Consider the following 22,947-nt stretch of genomic DNA (forward strand, 5'->3'; position numbering starts at 1 on the left):
CAGGCAAGATTTTCCTTTGAGGAAAGCATGCTGACTACAGCTGATTTTATCATGTGCCTCCAAGTGTCCTGAGACCTCATCCTTAATAATAATCGACTCCCAACTAAAGTAAGACTAACCACTCTATAGTTTCCTTTTTTCTGGTGCTCTCCCTTCTTGAAGAGAGGATTGACATCTGCAGTTTCCCAGTTTTCCAGAACCATTCCAGAATCTAGTGATTCTTGAAAAATCATTACTAATGCCTCCACGATCTCTTCAGCCCCCTCTTTCAGAACCCTGGGGTGTAGCCCACCAGTCCCAGGGGACTTTTCTACCTCCAAACCTTTCTGTTGCCCAAGAACCTTCTCTCCAGCTATGGTAACCTCACACACTTCATGCCCCGACAGCTGGAACTTCCACCATACTGGTGCAAAATACTTATTCAGTTTGTCGGCCTTTTTTTTTGTCCTTCGTTACTACCTCTCCAGCATCATTTTGCAGTGGTATGATGTCTGCTTTCGCTTCTCTTTTACACTTCATATATCTGAAGAAACTTCCACTTTAAGTATACCCATTTGCTTGCCCACCACAGCCATCTGTGGCAATGAATTCATAGACTGATTAAACCTGAAACATTGACTGTTTACTCCTCTCCATAGATGCTGCCCGACCTGCCGAGATCCTGTGGCATTTTGTGTGTATTCCGGGTTTGCAGCAATGGCAGAATCCCGTGCGTGCCTCGTCTGGACTTCCTCTGTAAATGTCACACTCTATTCCACACTCTTTTCCTGTTTACTGGCTTCACGTATTCAGCTCTGGGATCATCGTTCTGGAGAACGTGCAGACAAAAACCTTTCACAGTATCTCAGTGCATGTGACAAAATTATCAATTCAACCACTAACTGTTACAGAACAGCAGGTCAAAGAAAGAGACGACACCGTGGTCAGGTTTTCAGCATATTGATATAATATTCACAGTTCACTGAGCAAACATCATCAGACCTGTGATTAAGGAGGAAATATACAGGGGTCGATACTCTGGAGATCACACGGTGCGGTGCACTGACTACACTCTCAGTGAGTTGACAAACCACGTGCGTCGCTGCATCGCACTGTCGGACTGACGAGAAGGGGGGCAGTGGAGTGGAAGCTTCGCAGCAACTTGGCCAGCACATCTTGGCAACCAAACAGCCTCAGGTCCTACCACCCAATTTTATATTACTTTTCATAGACTTATATTTATATAATTAAATGTGGCTGATAAATTAGAATATGGTAAATAAATTAAAGTTAACCTAGTTAAACAGACCAAGCCCTGTTCACTGTTTGAATCCAAGGGATCAAGAAGGGGGAGAAGAGTCTCGCTGTGGTCAGGTGGAAGGTACAGTTTGCGGGATCTCAGAGAAGGAAGGGCATCATGCAAGGAGACGGCACAAGTCTGGAGTGCGAGGCTGTGCCCAATCTGGGTGGATGCAAAGCTGAGCGTCTCCAGGTTTGGGCTGGGTTGGAATGGGGAGAGTTACACCACAGGAGATCAGTTTCTGTGTACTGAAATTCAATCACAAATATCTTGGTGTGACGTTTACAAAGACCAAATAGAATTACAACCCAGTACCGCTCCCAAAATACAGACAGATTTACAGACCGAGGGGGCTGCTCACACCGGCAGTAACGCCAGCGATCACAACCGCTGTCACGGTGACTACACCCCAGGAAAACCAAGGCGCTGTGGAAACCCTCTGCATCATGTGACGTTCACCTCCAGCATGTGGTCGTCCTGGCAGGGGAGGACAAGGATCTGGCAGCAGGCGCTGGCATTAAAGACCTGCCCGGTGCAGAAGGGAAGAAGGCGGGGCATCGGCAGCCCCCGGTGCTCACCACTGCCCGAGGAGTGGGTGCTGCCTCGACTGCGCAGGCTGCTGCTCTCCGCCTGTTCATCTATGTTCTTGTCCAAGGACAAAGTGTCGTTCTCCATCCAGCTGTCAGCAGCTGCAATCCAGAAAACAAAATGGCTTCACCATCAGCACGGCACTGAGATACTACGACATCTACACCGGTACCGTACCCCGGTGTTATACAGTGACAGACCCATCCCCACCGGTACCGTAACCCGGTGTTACACAGTGACAGACCCGTCCCCACTGGTACCGTACCCCGGTGTTATACACTGACAGACCCGTCCCCACCGGTACCGTACCCCGGTGTTATACAGTGACAGACCCGTCCCCACAGGTACCGTACCCCGGTGTTATACAGTGACAGACCCGTCCCCTCCGGTACCGTACCCCGGTGTTACACAGTGACAGACACGTCCCCACCGGTACCGTACCCCGGTGTTACACAGCGATAGACCCGTCCCCACCGGTACCGTACCCCGGTGTTACACAGTGACAGACCCGTCCCCACCGGTACCATACCCCGGTGTTACACAGTGACAGACCCGTACCCACCGGTACCGTACCCCGGTGTTACACAGCGACAGACCCGTCCCCACCGGTACCGTACCCCGGTGTTACACAGCGACAGACCCGTCCCCACCGGTACCGTACCCCGGTGTTACACAGTGACAGACCCGTCCCCACCGGTACCGTACCCCGGTGTTACACAGCGACAGACCCGTCCCCACCGGTACCGTACCCCGGTGTTATACAGTGACAGACCCGTCCCCACCGGTACCGTACCCCGGTGTTACACAGTGACAGACCCGTCCCCACCGGTACCATACCCCGGTGTTACACAGTGACAGACCCGTCCCCACCGGTACCGTACCCCGGTGTTATACAGCGACAGACCCGTCCCCACTGGTACCGTACCCCGGTGTTATACAGCGACAGACCCGTCCCCACTGGTACCGTACCCCTGTGTTACACAGTGACAGACCCGTCCCCACCGGTACTGTACCCCGGTGTTACACAGCGACAGACCCATCCCCACCGGTACCGTACCCCGGTGTTACACAGTGACAGACCCGTCCCCACCGGTACCGTACCCCGGCGTTACACAGTGACAGACCCGTCCCCACCGGTACCGTACCCCGGTGTTACACAGTGACAGACCCGTCCCCACCGGTACCGTACCCCGGTGTTACACAGTGACAGACCCATCCACACCGGTACCGTACCCCGGTGTTACACAGTGACAGACCCGTCCCCTCCGGTACCGTACCCCGGTGTTATACAGCGACAGACCCGTCCCCACCGGTACCGTACCCCGGGGTTACACAGTGACAGACCCACCCCCACCGGTACCGTATCCCTGTGTTATACAGTGACAGACCCGTCCCCACCGGTACCGTACCCCGGTGTTACACAGTGACAGACCCGTCCCCACCGGTACCGTACCCCGGTGTTATACAGTGACAGACCCGTCCCCACCGGTACTGTACCCCTGTGTTATACAGTGACAGACCCGTCCCCACCGGTACTGTATCCTGGCTTTTATGTGTGGCTTAGCTACTAAACTCAGCAGAACCATTTTTATTGAGAGGAGAAGGGGTAAAGTTGGGTTTTTTGCACCTTATAAGTAGTCACTTCGGGCAGCACGGGGTTCATTTGCCATGGCTGCTACACCCACTCACGGGGAAGGCTTCGGGAGTAAACCCAGAGGGAAATATTTGGAACTGGATTCCCTAGGGAGTGCCACAATGCTGACTGGCAACTCCGGTGATGCCGCTGGCGCCAAACTGATTCGATCTCCGCTGTTGCTTTGGATAGAGAGGAGAAGCCTGCTACATGGGAATATCTCCATATCATACTGCCCTGACACAGTATCCATGGTTGATCACATGACTATCATGGTTGATAGGCATAATGGAGCTCTCTCAACTGTGAGCACCTCCCCTCAATCAGTATACCACTGCCCCAGGACCAAATACCTTCCCCACTCTCCGACACTGGGCCTAGAATCTCCACTTACCCATCTATCTGCCCTTCTCCACTACTGGGCCTGGGATCTCCCACTTACCAATCGATCTGCCCTTCCCCACTCTCCACTACTGGGCCTGGGATCTCCCACTTACCCATCGATCTGCCCTTCTCCACTACTGGGCCTGGGATCTCCCACTTACCAATCGATCTGCCCTTCTCCACTACTGGGCCTGGGATCTCCCACTTACCAATCGATCTGCCCTTCCCCACTCTCCACTACTGGGCCTAGGATCTCCCACTTACCCATCGATCTGCCCTTCCCCACTCTCCGACACTGGGCCTAGGATCTCCCACTTACCCATCGATCTGTCCTTCCCCACTCTCCGACACTGGGCCTAGGATCTCCACTTACCCATCGATCTGCCCTTCCCCACTCTCCGACACTGGGCCTAGAATCTCCCACTTACCCATCGATCTGCCCTTCCCCACTCTCTGACACTGGGCCTAGAATCTCCCACTTACCCATCGATCTGCCCTTCCCCACTCTCCACTACTGGGCCTGGGATCTCCCACTTACCCATCGATCTGCCCTTCTCCACTACTGGGCCTGGGATCTCCCACTTACCAATCGATCTGCCCTTCTCCACTACTGGGCCTGGGATCTCCCACTTACCCATCGATCTGCCCTTCCCCACTCTCCACTACTGGGCCTGGGATCTCCCACTTACCCATCGATCTGCCCTTCTCCACTACTGGGCCTGGGATCTCCCACTTACCCATCGATCTGCCCTTCCCCACTCTCCAACACTGGGCCTAGGATCTCCCACTTACCCATCGATCTGTCCTTCCCCACTCTCCGACACTGGGCCTAGAATCTTCCACTTACCCATCGATCTGTCCTTCCGCACTCTCCGACACTGGTCCTAGAATCTCCCACTTACCCATCGATCTGTCCTTCCCCACTCTCCGACACTGGGCCTAGGATCTCCCTCTTACCCATCGATCTGCCCTTCCCCACTCTCTGACACTGGGCCTAGAATCTCCACTTACCCATCGATCTGTCCTTCCCCACTCTCTGACACTGGGCCTAGGATCTCCCACTTACCCATCGATCTGTCCTTCCCCACTCTCCGACACTGGGCCTAGGATCTCCCACTTACCCATCGATCTGCCCTTCCCCACTCTCCGACACTGGGCCTAGGATCTCCCACTTACCCATCGATCTGTCCTTCCCCACTCTCCGACACTGGGCCTAGGATCTCCACTTACCCATCGATCTGCCCTTCCCCACTCTCCGACACTGGGCCTAGAATCTCCCACTTACCCATCGATCTGCCCTTCCCCACTCTCTGACACTGGGCCTAGGATCTCCCACTTACCCATCGATCTGCCCTTCCCCACTCTCTGACACTGGGCCTAGGATCTCCCACTTACCCATCGATCTGCCCTTCCCCACTCTCCAACACTGGGCCTAGGATCTCCACTTACCTGCATCAACCTGCCCTGCAGGACAGGCCTGGAAAGGAAGATATTTGAAGAGTTTGATGTCGGGAAATGGCAGGAACCCGGCGAACAGGGGCATCACCTCCATGTGGACTTTGTGAGTGGCGCGGGCGGCCACCGGCATGGTAATGACCCCAGAGCTCTTGCCACACACGGCCCAGTTACTGCTGTTGTCAACAACTGCAAGGAAAGGACAAAGTGGTGAAAGAAGAAAACTGGAGAGATCTTCATCTGCAACTGGATCCTCAACACAACTTCAACCAAGTACATCAATGAAGACAAGGCAGTGGACTTCAGTACAGTGGCCCACAGGGGAGGTTGGTCAAGAAGGCTCAGTCACTTGCCATTCAAGGTGAGGTAGGAAACCAGATTAGACATTGGCTTCATGCGAGTGATAGCAGACACTTGCGTCTCTGACTGGAGGCTTGTGTACCATAGGGACTGGTGCTGGGTCTGTTGTAGTTTGTCGTGTATATCAGTGATCTGGATGAAAATATGGTAAACTGTACCATTGAAAACCTACAGCACAATACAAGCCCTGCGGCCCACAATGCTGTGCCGAACATGTACTGTACTTAGTTTACAAATTACCTAGGGTTAACCATAGCCCTCTTAATTTTCTAAGCTAAGCTCCTATCCAGGAGTCTCTTAAAAGACCCTATCGTATCCGCTTCCACCACCGTTGCTGGCAGCCCATTCCACGCACTCACCACTCTCTGCATCAAAAACTTACTCCCGACATCTCCTCTGTACCTACTTCCAAGCACCTTAAAACTGTGCCCTCTCAGGCTAGCCATTTCAGTCCTGGGAAAAAGCCTCTGACTATCCACACGATCAATGCCTCTCATCATCTTATACACCTCTATTAGTTCACCTCTCATCCTCTGTCACTCCAAGGAGAAAAGGCCAAGTTCACTCAACCTATTCTCATAAGGCATGCTCCCCAATCCAGGCAATGTCCTTGTAAATCTCCTCTACACCCTTTCTATAGTTTCCACATCCTTCCTGTAGTGAGGCGACCAGAACTGAGCACAGTACTCCAAGTGGGGTCTGACCAGGGTCCGATATAGCTGTAACATTACCTCTCTGCTCTTAAACTCAATCCCACGATTGATGAAGGCCAATGCACAGTATGCCTTCTTAACCAGGGAGTCAACCTGCGCAGCTGCTTTGAGTGTCCTACGGACTCAGACCCCAAGATCCCTCTGATCCTCCACACTGCCAAGAGTCTTACCATTAATATGCTATATTCTGTCATCATACTTGACCTTCTAAATTGAATCACCTCACACTTATCTGTGTTGAATTCCATCTGCCACTTCTCAGCCCAGTTTTGCATCCTATCAATGTCCCGCTGTAACCTCTGACAGCCCTCCACACTATCCACAACACCCCCAACCTTTGTGTCATCAGCAAATCTTCTAACCCATCCCTCCACTTCCTCATCCAGGTCATTTATAAAAATCACGAACAGAAAGGGTCCCAGAACAGATCCCTGAGGCACTCCACTGGTGACCGACCTCCATGTAGAATATGACCCGTCTACAACCACTTTTTGCCTTCTGTGGGGAAGCCAGTTCTGGATCCACAAAGCAAGGTCCCCTTGGATCCCATGCCTTCTTACTTTCTCAATAAGCCTCACATGTGGTACCTTATCAAATGCCTTGCTGAAATCCATATACACTACATCTACTGCTCTACCTTCATCAATGTGTTTAATCACATCCTCAGAAAATTCAATCAGGCTCATAAGGCACGACCTGCCCTTGACAAAGCCATGCTGACTATTCCTGATCATATTATACCTCTCCAAATGTTCATAAATCCTGCCTCTCAGGATCTTCTCCATCAACTTACCAACCACTGAAGTAAGACTCACTGGTCTGTAATTTCCTGGGCTATCTCTACTCCCTTTCTTGAATAAGGGAACAACATCCGCAACCCTCCAATCCTCCGTAACCTCTCCCATCCGCATTGATGATGCAAAGATCATCGCCAGAGGCTCAGCAATCTCCCCCCTCACCTCCCACAGTAGCCTGGGCTACATCTCATCCAGTCCTGGTGACTTATCCAACTTGATGCTTTCCAAAAGCTCCAGCACATCCTCTTTCTTAATATCTACATGCTGAAGCTTTTCAACCCTCTGATCAAATTTGCGGATGCTTGTGGGTGCATTGGACAGTGAGGAAGATGTTCCAAGCTTGCAGCGGGATCTGGACCAGCTGAAAGAATGGGCTGAAAATGGCAGATGGAATTTAATGCAGACAAGTGTGAGGTGTTGCACTTTGGTCCGACCAACCAGAGGAGGTCTTACACAGTGAACGGTAGGGCACTGAAGAGTGTGGTAGGACAAAGGGACCTGGGAATACAGGTCCATAATTCATTGAAATTGGCATCACAGGTAGATACGGTTGTAAAGAGAGCTTTTGACACATTGGTTTTCATATATTGAGTCCAGGAGGTGGGATGTTAAATTGAAATTGTATAAAACATTGCTGAAGCCTGATTTGGAGTATTGTGTGCAGTTTTGGTCACCTACCTACAGGAAAGATGTCAATAAGGTTGAAAGAGCACAGAGAAATTTTGCAAGGATGTTCCCCGGTCAGGAAAACCTGAGTTATAAGGTTAGGACTGTATTCCTTATAACATAGAAGACAGGGGAGATTGATAGAGGTATATAAAATTATGAGGGAACAGGATAAATGCAAACAAGCTTTTTCCACTGAAATTGGGTGAGACTAGGATTATAGGTCATGAGATAAGGGTAAAAGGTGAAATGTTTAAGGGGAACATGAGGGGGAACTTCACTCAGAGGGTGGTGAGAGTGTGGAACAAGCTGCCAGTGCAAGTAGTGCATCATTTGATTAATCGCAACATTTAAGAGAAGTTTGAATAGATACGTGGGTGGGAGGGCTATGGTCCATCTGTGGGTGGATGGAACTAGCCAGATGCATGGCTAGACATGGACTAGATGGGCTGAAAAGCCTTTCTCTGTTCTATGACTCCAGAATCTAACAGTACTAACACTTTGCTTCACTCATCACCAAACTCAGGACTCTGGGAGACATCATCTCTGCCCTCACACTCATCTCCAGAGCATCCTCTAGACAGTAAAGACACTTATGTCAGACTAATATTTATTGACTTCATCTCCACTTTCAATATTGTAATACCATGCATAACCAAACTCAGGACCCTGGAAGTCAATACATGATCCTTGACTTCCTGTCCAACAGACCACAATCAGTAAGGATAGGCAGTAACACCACCACCACAATTATTCTAAACAATGGGCTCCACAAGGTTATATCCCCAGGCCCCTACTCTACTCCCTGTATATTCATGACAGAGTGACCGGATTCTCCTCTAACTCCATCTACACATTTCCAGATGATACGCTGTAGTGGGGTGTCGGAGATGAGTCGGAGTACAGGAAGAGGATAGAGATCTTAGTGTCATAGTATCATGACAACAACCTTTCCCTCAATGTCAACAAAATGAAAGAGCTGCTCATTGACTTCAGAAAAGGAGGGGTCATACTCCTGCTCCTGTTTACATCAATGGTGTTTAGGTTCGGAGGGTTGTCAGCTTCCAGTTTCTAAGAGTGAACATCATCAACAGCCTCACCTGGTCCAAACACATTGATGTCACAGCCGAGAAAATTCACCAACACTTCTACTTCCTCAGTAAGCTAGAGAAATTCAGCATGTCCCCATAGACTCTTGTACCATTCTGTCCAGATCAGGAATTCTCAATCTTTTCTATGCCAAAGACCACGACATTAACCGAGGGGTCCATGGACCCCAGGTGGGGAATGCTTGGTCTAGATGTGCCCTAGTTTATCATGGCAACTGCTCTGCATGTGACCGCATGTAACTGCAGACAGCTGTGGTCCCACATCAAGGAAACCAGCCTCCCTTCCACAGACTCTGGCTGCACCTACTGCTGCCTAATAACACAGCTGGCATAATCAAAGTCAAGTTTATTGTCATTTCGACCATACACTGCCGGTACAGTACACAGTAAAAATGAAACAACATTCCTCCAGGACCCTGGCGCTACATGAAACAACACAAAACTACAGTAGACTATGTGAGACAGCACAAGGCCACACTACGTAAAACAACATAAAAACTGCACTAGACTACAGACCTGCACAGGACTACATAAAGTGCACAAAACAGTGCAGGGCAGTACAATAATTAATAAACAAGACAACAGACACAGTAGAGTCTCACCCACCACAGACATTCTCTCTTCTCCCATCAGGCAGAAGATACAAAAGCCTGAAAGCACCGAGCATCAGGGTCAAAGACAGCTTCTACACTGCTATCTTCGGAATTCTGCACTGCCCTTCTGTATGATAAAGATGAACTCTTGACCTGACATTCTTTCTCACCGTGATCCTAAACCTTATTGTTGGCCTATATTGCATTTTCTCTATAACTGTAACACCTTATAGGTTAACCCACTTGAAAGGGTTAACGTATGAGGAGTGTGTGATAGCTCTGGGCCTGTACTTGCAGGAATTTAGAAGAATGAGGGGAAAACTCGCTGAAACCTATCAAATATTGAAAGACCTAGACAGAGTCTCCTAGACAGTGGAGAAGATGTTTCCTGTAGTGGGGAGTCTAGGACCAGTGGGCACGGCCTCAGAATAGAGAGACGTCCATTCAGAACAGAGATGAGGAAGAATTTCTTTAGCCTGAGGGAGGTGTATCTGTGGAATTCATTGTCACGGACGGCTGTGGAAGCCAAGTCATTGGATACATTTAAAGCAGAGATTAATGGGTTCTTGATTAGTCGAGGTATCAAAGGTTACGAGGTGAAGGCAGGAGAATGGGGTTTTGGGGGTAACAACTCAGTTGAGATGGAATGGCAGTGCAGACACGATGGGCCAGATGGCCTAATTCTTCTCCTATGTCTTCTGGTCTAAGTGGAAGTCATGTGATGAGGCTTACCTTCATACATCAGCCTGGTGGTACAGTAGCCATCGGACTCAGAGAGAGCCTCATCTCTGTCCCCTTCGGTGAGGTCGGAGAGCCGGACGATCGATACCTCCAGACCGCACAGTGTCCCCATCTTACACATGTCCAACCCCAGAGGGGGCGAGATAGCCACCTTCACATTGTACAGGGTCTGAGGCAGAGCACAGCGGGTTAGTGCAGTAGGGACTGGAGGGGGGAAGGGTGAGACAAGAGGGTGGGAGAGAGGATGCAGAGGGGAGGGGAGCAGGGGAGGGGAAGAAAGAGAGGGAGAGGGATTGCTGAGGGGCGGGAACGAGGAGTGAAGGTAGAGGGCGGTGGGGAACAGGGTGATTTGATGTAGTGTGTAGATGGAGAGACAGGGGTGGTCCTTGTGCTTTGAGGTAGCATTAGTAGGACAAGTAGCCCGGTGAGGAAGGTGACGGGTACCCAGCGGTGGGGTGTGTGTGTGTGTGTGTGTGTGTGTGTGTGTGTGTGTGTGTGTGTGTGTGTGTGTGTGTGTGTGTGTGTGTGTGTGTGTGTGTGTGTGTGTGTGTGTGTGTGTGTGTGTGTGTGTGTGTGTGTGTGTGTGTGTGTGTGTGTGTGTGTGTGTGTGTGTGTGTGTCTCTGTCTCCACATCCTCAGAGTGAGTGACCCAGCAATGAGTGCCACCCGCAGGAATTTACCCCTTCCCCACCCTGACCGATTCCGGAGAGCACAGATACTTACGCAGAAATTGTCAAGCCGGAACTCGTAGGTGTAGGGTTTCATCGAGTCATGTTGCTGCCCATCCAGAGGGCTGAAGTTCACACTGAACTGGGAGGACAGGCTGGGTCCCAGCTCCTCGCCCCAGTGCAGCTCCCAGAGGAAGAACGTGGCTTGTCTGCTGTACACGTGCTGGGGAGAGGGGAATCGCAGGAATGGGTGAAGGTCAGGTTAAAGTTCAAAGTAAATTGATTATCAAAGAACATATACAACCCTGAGATTGTATATGTGTGGGCACTCACAGTAAATAGAAAAAACACATTAGAATCAAAGGAAAAATGTACACAAGTTGGACAAAGAGTCAGAGTGCAGAAGATAAACTGTGCAAATGCAAAAGAAATAAAGCATAATAATAAATAAATAAACAATAAATATCGAGAACACGATATGAAGAGTCCTTGAAAGTGAGTCCATTGGTTGTGGGGACAGTTCAGAGTTGGGGTGAGTGAAGTTGAGTGAAGTTATCCCCTCTGGTTCAAGACCCTGTGACTGAGGGGTAATAACTGTTCCTGAACCTGGTGCTGTGAGTCCTGAGGCTCCTGTAGCTTCCTGATGACGGCAGTGAGAAGAGAGCACGACCTGGGTGATGGAGGTCCATGATGATGGATGCAGTGTTCCTGTGACAACACTCCATGTAGATGTGCTCAATGGTGGGGAGGGCTTTACCTGTGATGGACAGAGCCATGTCCACTACTTTCTGTAGGTTTTTCCATTCAAAGTACGGAATAGACCAGCAGCACCCTCCCCCCACTGCACCAGAGACCCTAGAGACACAATTCTACACTCAATCTGCCCCTTGGCATCCCCCCCATCATATCCCCCCATCCCAGCCTGCATGAAGCCCACCCACAGCCCAGTGAAAGTGCCTCACAACCCTCCAGTCATAAAAACAGTAGGTAAGTAGGCCCTTCTGCCCATCTAACCTATGTCAAACTATTAATCTGCCTCATCCCATTGATCCACACCTGGACCATAGCCCTCCTACCCCTCCTACTAAACCTCTTCGGCACCTTCTCCAAAGCCTCACCATGCTTCCCATAGTGGGGTGACCAGAGCTGTGTGTAAGTCTCCAGAATGGCCTATCCAGAGTTCTATGAAACTGCAACACAACTTCCTGACTTTTCAACTCAGTGCCTATTAAAGGCAACTGTGCCATATGACCTTAACTGCATGCTACCTCTCAACATTTGACTATTCCAGGTGCAACACTTCACTATTGGCCGGGTTAAATTTCTCTGCCCATATCTGTAACTGATCACTGTGTTCTTTTCCAGTCTTCGCCAATCTTCATATCATCTTCAAATTTCTAACCCGCCCATCTACATTTTCATCCAGGTCATTTACATACATTACAAACAGAGGTCCTGGTACAGATCCCTGCAGAACACCACTTATCACAGACTTGCAGCTAGAATAAGTCTCTTCGACCACCACCCTCCATCTTCTAAGGGCAAGCCAGACAGCCAATTCACCATGGATTCCATGCATCTTAATCTTCTGGATGAACCTCCTCTTAAATGTTGCAATCAACCACTTCCACTAGCAGCTCATTCCACATTCATACCACCCTGAGTGAAGAAGTTCCCCATCACATTACACCATAAGACATAGGAGCAGAATTAGGCCATTTGGCCCATTGACTCTGCTCTGCCATTCCAGCATGGCTGATCTATTATCCCTCTCAATCCCATTCTCCTGCATTCTCCCCGTAACCTTTGTTGCCCTGACTTATCAAGAACCTATCAACCTCCACTTTAAATATACTCAATGACTTGGCCTCCACAGCCGTCTGTGGCAATGAATTCCACAGATTCATCACCTTCTGAGTGAAGTTGTTCTCTCTCGGGTTCCCCTTAAATATTCCACCTTTCTCCTTTAATCCTTGACCTCTAATTCTAGTCCCACCCAACCTCAGTGGAAAAAGCCTGCTTGTATTTACCCTATCTATACACCTTGTCATTTTGTATACCTGTGAGGAAATGTCCCCTGGTCCCAGTCCGATCCTCCTCCCTGACACAGTGAAAAGACAAATATTCAGGGTCAACTAGTCATTGGCTTACTTTGTCACATTTACTGAGATACAGTGGATAAACTTTGTATGCAATTGATGTGGATCACTTTGCACAATTACATCCAAGATTCAGGATTGTTTAATGTACAGGAGAATGGAATCATTGTTACTTCAGATCCAATGCAACACAAAAAATACACAATAAAGCAGTAAATATAATAAATAAATGAATAAGCTAACTTATACACATAGATTGATTGCCTGTCCATAAAGTGTTGCTAGGCACAGGAGTGTCTGGACGTAAGGTGACTGACAGGAAATGATAAAGTAGTGGTGGTTGGGGGTGTGGAGGGGTAGGTCAGTGGGTGAAGGTGTTGATCAGCCTTACTGCTTGGGGAAAGTAACTGTTCTGGAGTCTGGTGGTCCTGGTGTGGATGCTATGTAGCCTCCTCCCTGATGGGAGTGGGACAAACAGCCCATGAGCAGGTAGGTGTGATCCTTAGTGACGTTACTGGTCATTTTCCAGCACCTTTCTGCGTAACTGTCCTTGGCCAGAAGCAGGATCAGGTTTAATATCACTGTAAAGTTTGTTGATGACGGGCAGATCAATGCTGGCAATGAATTAGACAGTTCCGACTACCCGTTGTATAGCATTCCTGAACACTACAGTGCACTTCCCACACCAGGCACTGATGCAGCTTGTCACAAATTTCACAATCTATAATCTATAACCTCATTCTGATTCTATCCCATTGTTACAACAAGATGGGTCTTGACCTCACAATCTACCACAATATGACCTTGCACCTAATTGTCTGCCTGCACTGCACTTTCTTTGCAATTACAACAGTTTATTCTGCATTTGGTTATTTTCCCCACAGAAACCTCGAGGCACTGTTGTACTGAAATGCTCTGTATTGATGGACTGTACTCACCCCACTTGGAGTATTGTGAGCAGTTTTGGGTTCCTTATCTAAGAAATGATGTGCTGGCTTGTAGAGGGTCCAGAGGAAATTCACGAGAATGAAAGGGTTAATGGATGAGGAGTGTTTGATGGCTCTGGGCCTGTACTCGCTGGAGTTTAGAAGAATGAGGGAGGAAATCTAATTGAAACGTATCAAATTTTGAAGGGCCTAAACAAAGGGGACATGAAGAGGATGCTTCCAGCGGGGGGAGGGGGGGGGGGGAGTCCAGGACCAGAGGGCATAACTTCAGAATAGAGTGTCCCCTCAGAACAGACATGAGGTGGAATTTCTTCAGTCAGAGGATGATGAATCTGTTGGATTCACCGCCTCAGATGGCTGTGGAAGCCAAGTCATTGTGTGAATTTAAAGCAGAGCTTGATAGGTTCTTGATTAGTTGCGGTGTCGAAGGAGAAGACAGGAGAATGGGATTGAGAGGGATAGTAAATCAGTCATGATGGAATGGTGGAGCAGGTTCAATGGGCTGAATGGTCTAATTCTGCTCCTGTGTCTCGTGGTCTTGTGTCAGTAATAAGCCAGACGGCCAATTTCTGACCCGCAAACACAAAACTCACGGTCAGTCCATTTCAGGTCAGCGGTGTGGATATGGTCACTGGGTAGAGTTACCAGCTGAGGAACTCTGTTGAACGTACCAGAAGGATGCATTCAGATTGGGGTATGACACAGTGGGGTTATCACAGTGTCACTGCCTCGTTGGTGAGTCCGATGGTAGGGAGCTGCGTGGCCTTGGTCGTTGTGTGGACCAGGCCTCATGCCGCAGAGCTGCCTGTCGCGTGGCAGGACGGCCATCCAGCTTGGTTGGAGACTGCCCCCTCCCGTTGGTGATGCCCTCCAGTGCTTGATCGGTGGAAGACAAACTGGACTGCATCCGGCTCATGATGAGGAACTGCTGCATAATTTTTCTAGCAGAAACATGGCTCAGGTCATCTATGCACCATCAGTCTCAACACTTGTACCACATGTAATTATGAAACCAGAAAAACGGACAGTCACAAAAAAAAGCCCGTCTGCTATGTGCCGTGTACGACTTTTGGTTTCACACCTTGGCCATGGAGGAAATCTGTTTTGTTTGGCTGTGTTCATGACATTTAAACATGAACTTGACAATTATATTTGAACTTGATATCATTACTCATGGGGAGTGAGTGGGAGAGGTTGGCACTGTCCGTTAACCGAGCAGGAGACCACCAGGGAATGGGTGATCTTGGAGCAGAGCGTGGGAGATGCCCACCCCATAGGACACGTGATCAAAGCTAGTCAGTGATGGGCACAGGCACTCACACTCTCCCTCCCTCCCTCCCTTCTTACCTGCTGCTTGGAGGAGTTGAGGGATACAAAGTCCAGGCGCGAGCTGTTGGCCAGGTCCACCAACTGAGGATCAAACAACTGGAAACCCACCTCAGACAGGTTGTGAACACACACCTGTAGATACTTCCTGTGAGGGGGAGGGGATGGGGAGGAAGGAGGGGGGAGGAGGTCAGAAGAAGCGGGTGAAGAGGGAAGGGGGAGGGAGAGTTTAAGAGAAAATAGTTCAGTGCACAGAACAGCACCTACAAGGGACACAACAGGAACAGCAATCCATCATCGACATGAAAGTCAGCAGGGACAATGTGGGCCAAAGGGACTGGTCCCTGTTCTGCGACACTCGCCAATCAGGATAAAGATGAGCTTCATCTGTCACATGCACTGTGAAACATAGAGTGAAATGTGCACTGTACATCAAAGATCACCACAGTCTGAAGATACACTGGGGCAGCCCGCACGTTTCACCGTGCTTCCAGCACCAACATAGCATCGCCACAGCTCACTAACCCTAATGTGTACATCTTGGGAATGTGGGAGGAAACTGTAGCATCTGGAGGAAAGCCATGAACAGAGTGAATTGTACCATGTACAATTTGTGAATGAGGAGGTTGAGGATTTGATGCTATTGTCTCTGTTTTCTGTGAGTGAGGAGGTTGAGGATTTGATGTTATTGTCCCTGTTTTCTGTGAGTGAGGAGGTTGAGGATTTGATGTTATTGTCCCTGTTTTCTGTGAGTGAGGAGGTTGAGGATTTGATGTTATTGTCCCTGTTTTCTGTGAGTGAGGAGGTTGAGGATTTGATGTTATTGTCCCTGTTTTCTGTGAGTGAGGAGGTTGAGGATTTGATGTTATTGTCTCTGTTTTCTGTGAGTGAGGAGGTTGAGGATTTGATGTTATTGTCCCTGTTTTCTGTGAGTGAGGAGGTTGAGGATTTGATGTTATTGTCACTGTTTTCTGTGAGTGAGGAGGTTGAGGATTTGATGTTATTGTCGCTGTTTTCTGTGAGTGAGGAGGTTGAGGATTTGATGTTATTGTCCCTGTTTTCTGTGAGTGAGGAGGTTGAGGATTTGATGTTATTGTCCCTGTTTTCTGTGAGTGAGGAGGTTGAGGATTTGATGTTATTGTCTCTGTTTTCTGTGAGTGAGGAGGTTGATTTGATGTTATTGTCCCTGTTTTCTGTGAGTGAGGAGGTTGAGGATTTGATGTTATTGTCTCTGTTTTCTGTGAGTGAGGAGGTTGATTTGATGTTATTGTCACTGTTTTCTGTGAGTGAGGAGGTTGAGGATTTGATGTTATTGTCTCTGTTTTCTGTGAGTGAGGAGGTTGAGGATTTGATGTTATTGTCACTGTTTTCTGTGAGTGAGGAGGTTGAGGATTTGATGTTATTGTCCCTGTTTTCTGTGAGTGAGGTTGAGGATTTGATGTTATTGTCCCTGTTTTCTGTGAGTGAGGTTGAGGATTTGATGTTATTGTCTCTGTTTTCTGTGAGTGAGGAGGTTGATTTGATGTTATTGTCCCTGTTTTCTGTGAGTGAGGAGGAGGATTTGATGTTATTGTCACTGTTTTCTGTGAGTGAGGAGGTTGAGGATTTGATGTTATTGTCTCTGTTTTCTGTGAGTGAGGAGGAGGATTTGATGTTATTGTCACTGTTTTCTGTGAGTGAGGAGGTTGAGGATTTGATGTTATTGTCCCTGTTTTCTGTGAGTGAGGAGGTTGAGGATTTGATGTTATTGTCCCTGTTTTCTGTGAGTGAGGAGGTTGAGGATTTGATGTTATTGTCCCTGTTTTCTGTGAGTGAGGAGGTTGAGGATTTGATGTTATTGTCCCTATTTTCTGTGAGTGAGGAGGTTGAGGATTTGATGTTATTGTCCCTGTTTTCTGTGAGTGAGGAGGTTGAGGATTTGATGTTATTGTCCCTGTTTTCTGTGAGTGAGGAGGTTGAGGATTTGATGTTACTGTCACTGTTTTCTGTGAGTGAGGAGGTTGAGGATTTGATGTTATTGTCGCTGTTTTCTGTGAGTGAGGAGGTTGATTTGATGCTATTGTCTCTGTTTTCTGTGAGTGAGGAGGTTGAAGATTTGATGTTATTGTCGCTGTTTTCTGTGAGTGAGGAGGTTGAGGATTTGATGTTATTGTCCCTGTTTTCTGTGAGTGAGGAGGTTGAGGATTTGATGTTATTGTCCCTGTTTTCTGTGAGTGAGGAGGTTGAGGATTTGATGTTATTGTCCCTGTTTTCTGTGAGTGAGGAGGTTGAGGATTTGATGTTATTGTCCCTGTTTTCTGTGAGTGAGGAGGTAGAGGATTTGATGTTATTGTCCCTGTTTTCTGTGAGTGAGGAGGTTGAGGATTTGATGTTATTGTCTCTGTTTTCTGTGAGTGAGGAGGTTGATTTGATGTTAATGTCACTGTTTTCTGTGAGTGAGGAGGTTGAGGATTTGATGTTATTGTCTCTGTTTTCTGTGAGTGAGGAGGTTGAGGATTTGATGTTATTGTCACTGTTTTCTGTGAGTGAGGAGGTTGAGGATTTGATGTTATTGTCCCTGTTTTCTGTGAGTGAGGTTGAGGATTTGATGTTATTGTCCCTGTTTTCTGTGAGTGAGGTTGAGGATTTGATGTTATTGTCTCTGTTTTCTGTGAGTGAGGAGGTTGATTTGATGTTATTGTCCCTGTTTTCTGTGAGTGAGGAGGTTGAGGATTTGATGTTATTGTCTCTGTTTTCTGTGAGTGAGGAGGTTGAGGATTTGATGTTATTGTCTCTGTTTTCTGTGAGTGAGGAGGTTGAGGATTTGATGTTATTGTCTCTGTTTTCTGTGAGTGAGGAGGTTGATTTGATGTTATTGTCTCTGTTTTCTGTGAGTGAGGAGGAGGATTTGATGTTATTGTCACTGTTTTCTGTGAGTGAGGAGGTTGAGGATTTGATGTTATTGTCACTGTTTTCTGTGAGTGAGGAGGTTGAGGATTTGATGTTATTGTCTCTGTTTTCTGTGAGTGAGGAGGTTGAGGATTTGATGTTATTGTCCCTGTTTTCTGTGAGTGAGGAGGTTGAGGATTTGATGTTATTGTCCCTGTTTTCTGTGAGTGAGGAGGTTGATTTGATGTTATTGTCCCTGTTTTCTGTGAGTGAGGAGGTTGAGGATTTGATGTTATTGTCACTGTTTTCTGTGAGTGAGGAGGTTGAGGATTTGATGTTATTGTCACTGTTTTCTGTGAGTGAGGAGGTTGATTTGATGTTATTGTCTCTGTTTTCTGTGAGTGAGGAGGTTGATTTGATGTTATTGTCTCTGTTTTCTGTGAGTGAGGAGGAGGATTTGATGTTATTGTCACTGTTTTCTGTGAGTGAGGAGGTTGATTTGATGTTATTGTCTCTGTTTTCTGTGAGTGAGGAGGTTGATTTGATGTTATTGTCTCTGTTTTCTGTGAGTGAGGAGGTTGATTTGATGTTATTGTCTCTGTTTTCTGTGAGTGAGGAGGAGGATTTGATGTTATTGTCCCTGTTTTCTGTGAGTGAGGAGGTTGAGGATTTGATGTTATTGTCTCTGTTTTCTGTGAGTGAGGAGGTTGAGGATTTGATGTTATTGTCGCTGTTTTCTGTGAGTGAGGAGGTTGAGGATTTGATGTTATTGTCTCTGTTTTCTGTGAGTGAGGAGGTTGAGGATTTGATGTTATTGTCTCTGTTTTCTGTGAGTGAGGAGGTTGATTTGATGTTATTGTCTCTGTTTTCTGTGAGTGAGGAGGAGGATTTGATGTTATTGTCACTGTTTTCTGTGAGTGAGGAGGTTGAGGATTTGATGCTATTGTCTCTGTTTTCTGTGAGTGAGGAGGTTGAGGATTTGATGTTATTGTCCCTGTTTTCTGTGAGTGAGGAGGTTGAGGATTTGATGTTATTGTCCCTGTTTTCTGTGAGTGAGGAGGTTGATTTGATGTTATTGTCCCTGTTTTCTGTGAGTGAGGAGGTTGATTTGATGTTATTGTCCCTGTTTTCTGTGAGTGAGGAGGTTGATTTGATGTTATTGTCCCTGTTTTCTGTGAGTGAGGAGGTTGAGGATTTGATGTTATTGTCGCTGTTTTCTGTGAGTGAGGAGGTTGAGGATTTGATGTTATTGTCCCTGTTTTCTGTGAGTGAGGAGGTTGAGGATTTGATGTTATTGTCGCTGTTTTCTGTGAGTGAGGAGGTTGAGGATTTGATGTTATTGTCCCTGTTTTCTGTGAGTGAGGAGGTTGAGGATTTGATGTTATTGTCCCTGTTTTCTGTGAGTGAGGAGGTTGAGGATTTGATGTTATTGTCCCTGTTTTCTGTGAGTGAGGAGGTTGAGGATTTGATGTTATTGTCCCTGTTTTCTGTGAGTGAGGAGGTTGAGGATTTGATGCTATTGTCCCTGTTTTCTGTGAGTGAGGAGGTTGATTTGATGTTATTGTCCCTGTTTTCTGTGAGTGAGGAGGTTGATTTGATGTTATTGTCCCTGTTTACTGTGAGTGAGGAGGTTGATTTGATGTTATTGTCCCTGTTTTCTGTGAGTGAGGAGGTTGATTTGATGTTATTGTCGCTGTTTTCTGTGAGTGAGGAGGTTGAGGATTTGATGTTATTGTCGCTGTTTTCTGTGAGTGAGGAGGTTGAGGATTTGATGCTATTGTCTCTGTTTTCTGTGAGTGAGGAGGTTGAGGATTTGATGTTATTGTCACTGTTTTCTGTGAGTGAGGAGGTTGAGGATTTGATGTTATTGTCACTGTTTTCTGTGAGTGAGGAGGTTGAGGATTTGATGCTATTGTCTCTGTTTTCTGTGAGTGAGGAGGTTGAGGATTTGATGTTATTGTCACTGTTTTCTGTGAGTGAGGAGGTTGAGGATTTGATGTTATTGTCCCTGTTTTCTGTGAGTGAGGAGGTTGAGGATTTGATTTTATTGTCTCTGTTTTCTGTGAGTGAGGAGGTTGAGGATTTGATACTATTGTCTCTGTTTTCTGTGAGTGAGGAGGTTGAGGATTTGATGTTATTGTCCCTGTTTTCTGTGAGTGAGGATGTTGAGGATTTGATGTTATTGTCCCTGTTTTCTGTGAGTGAGGAGGTTGAGGATTTGATGTTATTGTCTCTGTTTTCTGTGAGTGAGGAGGTTGAGGATTTGATGTTATTGTCTCTGTTTTCTGTGAGTGAGGAGGTTGAGGATTTGATGTTATTGTCCCTGTTTTCTGTGAGTGAGGAGGTTGAGGATTTGATGTTATTGTCTCTGTTTTCTGTGAGTGAGGAGGTTGAGGATTTGATGTTATTGTCACTGTTTTCTGTGAGTGAGGAGGTTGAGGATTTGATGTTATTGTCACTGTTTTCTGTGAGTGAGGAGGTTGAGGATTTGATGTTATTGTCCCTGTTTTCTGTGAGTGAGGAGGTTGAGGATTTGATGCTATTGTCCCTGTTTTCTGTGAGTGAGGAGGAGGATTTGATGTTATTGTCGCTGTTTTCTGTGAGTGAGGAGGTTGAGGATTTGATGTTATTGTCCCTGTTTTCTGTGAGTGAGGAGGTTGAGGATTTGATGTTATTGTCCCTGTTTTCTGTGAGTGAGGAGGTTGATTTGATGCTATTGTCTCTGTTTTCTGTGAGTGAGGAGGTTGATTTGATGTTATTGTCCCTGTTTTCTGTGAGTGAGGAATGTTGAGGATTTGATGTTATTGTCGCTGTTTTCTGTGAGTGAGGAGGTTGAGGATTTGATGTTATTGTCCCTGTTTTCTGTGAGTGAGGAGGTTGAGGATTTGATGTTATTGTCCCTGTTTTCTGTGAGTGAGGAGGTTGAGGATTTGATGTTATTGTCCCTATTTTCTGTGAGTGAGGAGGTTGAGGATTTGATGTTATTGTCCCTGTTTTCTGTGAGTGAGGAGGTTGAGGATTTGATGTTATTGTCGCTGTTTTTTGTGAGTGAGGAGGTTGAGGATTTGATGTTATTGTCTCTGTTTTTTGTGAGTGAGGAGGTTGAGGATTTGATGCTATTGTCACTGTTTTCTGTGAGTGAGGAGGTTGAGGATTTGATGCTATTGTCCCTGTTTTCTGTGAGTGAGGAGGTTGAGGATTTGATGTTATTGTCCCTGTTTTCTGTGAGTGAGGAGGTTGAGGATTTGATGTTATTGTCTCCGTTTTCTGTGAGTGAGGAGGTTGAGGATTTGATGCTATTGTCACTGTTTTCTGTGAGTGAGGAGGTTGAGGATTTGATGCTATTGTCCCTGTTTTCTGTGAGTGAGGAGGTTGAGGATTTGATGTTATTGTCCCTGTTTTCTGTGAGTGAGGAGGTTGAGGATTTCATGTTATTGTCCCTGTTTTCTGTGAGTGAGGAGGTTGAGGATTTGATGCTATAGTCCCTGTTTTCTGTGAGTGAGGAGGTTGAGGATTTGATGCTATTGTCCCTGTTTTCTGTGAGTGAGGAGGTTGAGGATTTGATGTTATTGTCGCTGTTTTCTGTGAGTGAGGAGGTTGAGGATTTGATGTTATTGTCTCTGTTTTCTGTGAGTGAGGAGGTTGAGGATTTGATGTTATTGTCCCTGTTTTCTGTGAGTGAGGAGGTTGATTTGATGTTATTGTCTCTGTTTTCTGTGAGTGAGGAGGTTGATTTGATGTTATTGTCTCTGTTTTCTGTGAGTGAGGAGGTTGAGGATTTGATGCTATTGTCGCTGTTTTCTGTGAGTGAGGAGGTTGAGGATTTGATGTTATTGTCTCTGTTTTCTGTGAGTGAGGAGGTTGAGGATTTGATGTTATTGTCTCTGTTTTCTGTGAGTGAGGAGGTTGAGGATTTGATGTTATTGTCTCTGTTTTCTGTGAGTGAGGAGGTTGAGGATTTGATGCTATTGTCACTGTTTTCTGTGAGTGAGGAGGTTGAGGATTTGATGCTATTGTCCCTGTTTTCTGTGAGTGAGGAGGTTGAGGATTTGATGTTATTGTCCCTGTTTTCTGTGAGTGAGGAGGTTGATTTGATGTTATTGTCTCTGTTTTCTGTGAGTGAGGAGGTTGATTTGATGTTATTGTCCCTGTTTTCTGTGAGTGAGGAGGTTGAGGATTTGATGTTATTGTCCCTGTTTTCTGTGAGTGAGGAGGTTGAGGATTTGATGTTATTGTCCCTGTTTTCTGTGAGTGAGGAGGTTGATTTGATGTTATTGTCTCTGTTTTCTGTGAGTGAGGAGGTTGAGGATTTGATGTTATTGTCGCTGTTTTCTGTGAGTGAGGAGGTTGAGGATTTGATCTTATTGTCCCTGTTTTCTGTGAGTGAGGAGGTTGATTTGATGTTATTGTCGCTGTTTTCTGTGAGTGAGGAGGTTGAGGATTTGATGCTATTGTCTCTGTTTTCTGTGAGTGAGGAGGTTGAGGATTTGATGTTATTGTCACTGTTTTCTGTGAGTGAGGAGGTTGAGGATTTGATGCTATTGTCTCTGTTTTCTGTGAGTGAGGAGGTTGAGGATTTGATGTTATTGTCACTGTTTTCTGTGAGTGAGGAGGTTGAGGATTTGATGTTATTGTCCCTGTTTTCTGTGAGTGAGGAGGTTGAGGATTTGATTTTATTGTCTCTGTTTTCTGTGAGTGAGGAGGTTGAGGATTTGATGCTA

The 22,947-nt window shown here is 46.9% G+C and overlaps 1 protein-coding gene across 2 annotated transcripts in view; it reads right to left on the reverse strand.

Annotated features, from left to right (window-relative positions):
- Positions 1–923: 923 nt before the first annotated feature.
- Positions 924–22,947, reverse strand: part of trappc10 (trafficking protein particle complex subunit 10) — a 153,215-nt gene continuing 131,191 nt past the window's right edge. For both annotated transcript variants that reach the window (XM_073044757.1, XM_073044756.1), the window contains exons 19-23: positions 15,380–15,506; positions 11,042–11,209; positions 10,310–10,487; positions 5,334–5,528; positions 924–1,968 (exon numbers count right to left, since the gene is read on the reverse strand). In XM_073044757.1, the coding sequence (XP_072900858.1) occupies positions 1,724–1,968; positions 5,334–5,528; positions 10,310–10,487; positions 11,042–11,209; positions 15,380–15,506 (913 nt within the window). In that variant the 3' untranslated portion in view covers positions 924–1,723. The remainder of the gene's footprint in view (positions 1,969–5,333; positions 5,529–10,309; positions 10,488–11,041; positions 11,210–15,379; positions 15,507–22,947) is intronic.

Source organism: Hemitrygon akajei, chromosome 5, assembly GCF_048418815.1.
Source record: "Hemitrygon akajei chromosome 5, sHemAka1.3, whole genome shotgun sequence".
In the NCBI taxonomy this organism is placed as follows: domain Eukaryota; kingdom Metazoa; phylum Chordata; class Chondrichthyes; order Myliobatiformes; family Dasyatidae; genus Hemitrygon; species Hemitrygon akajei.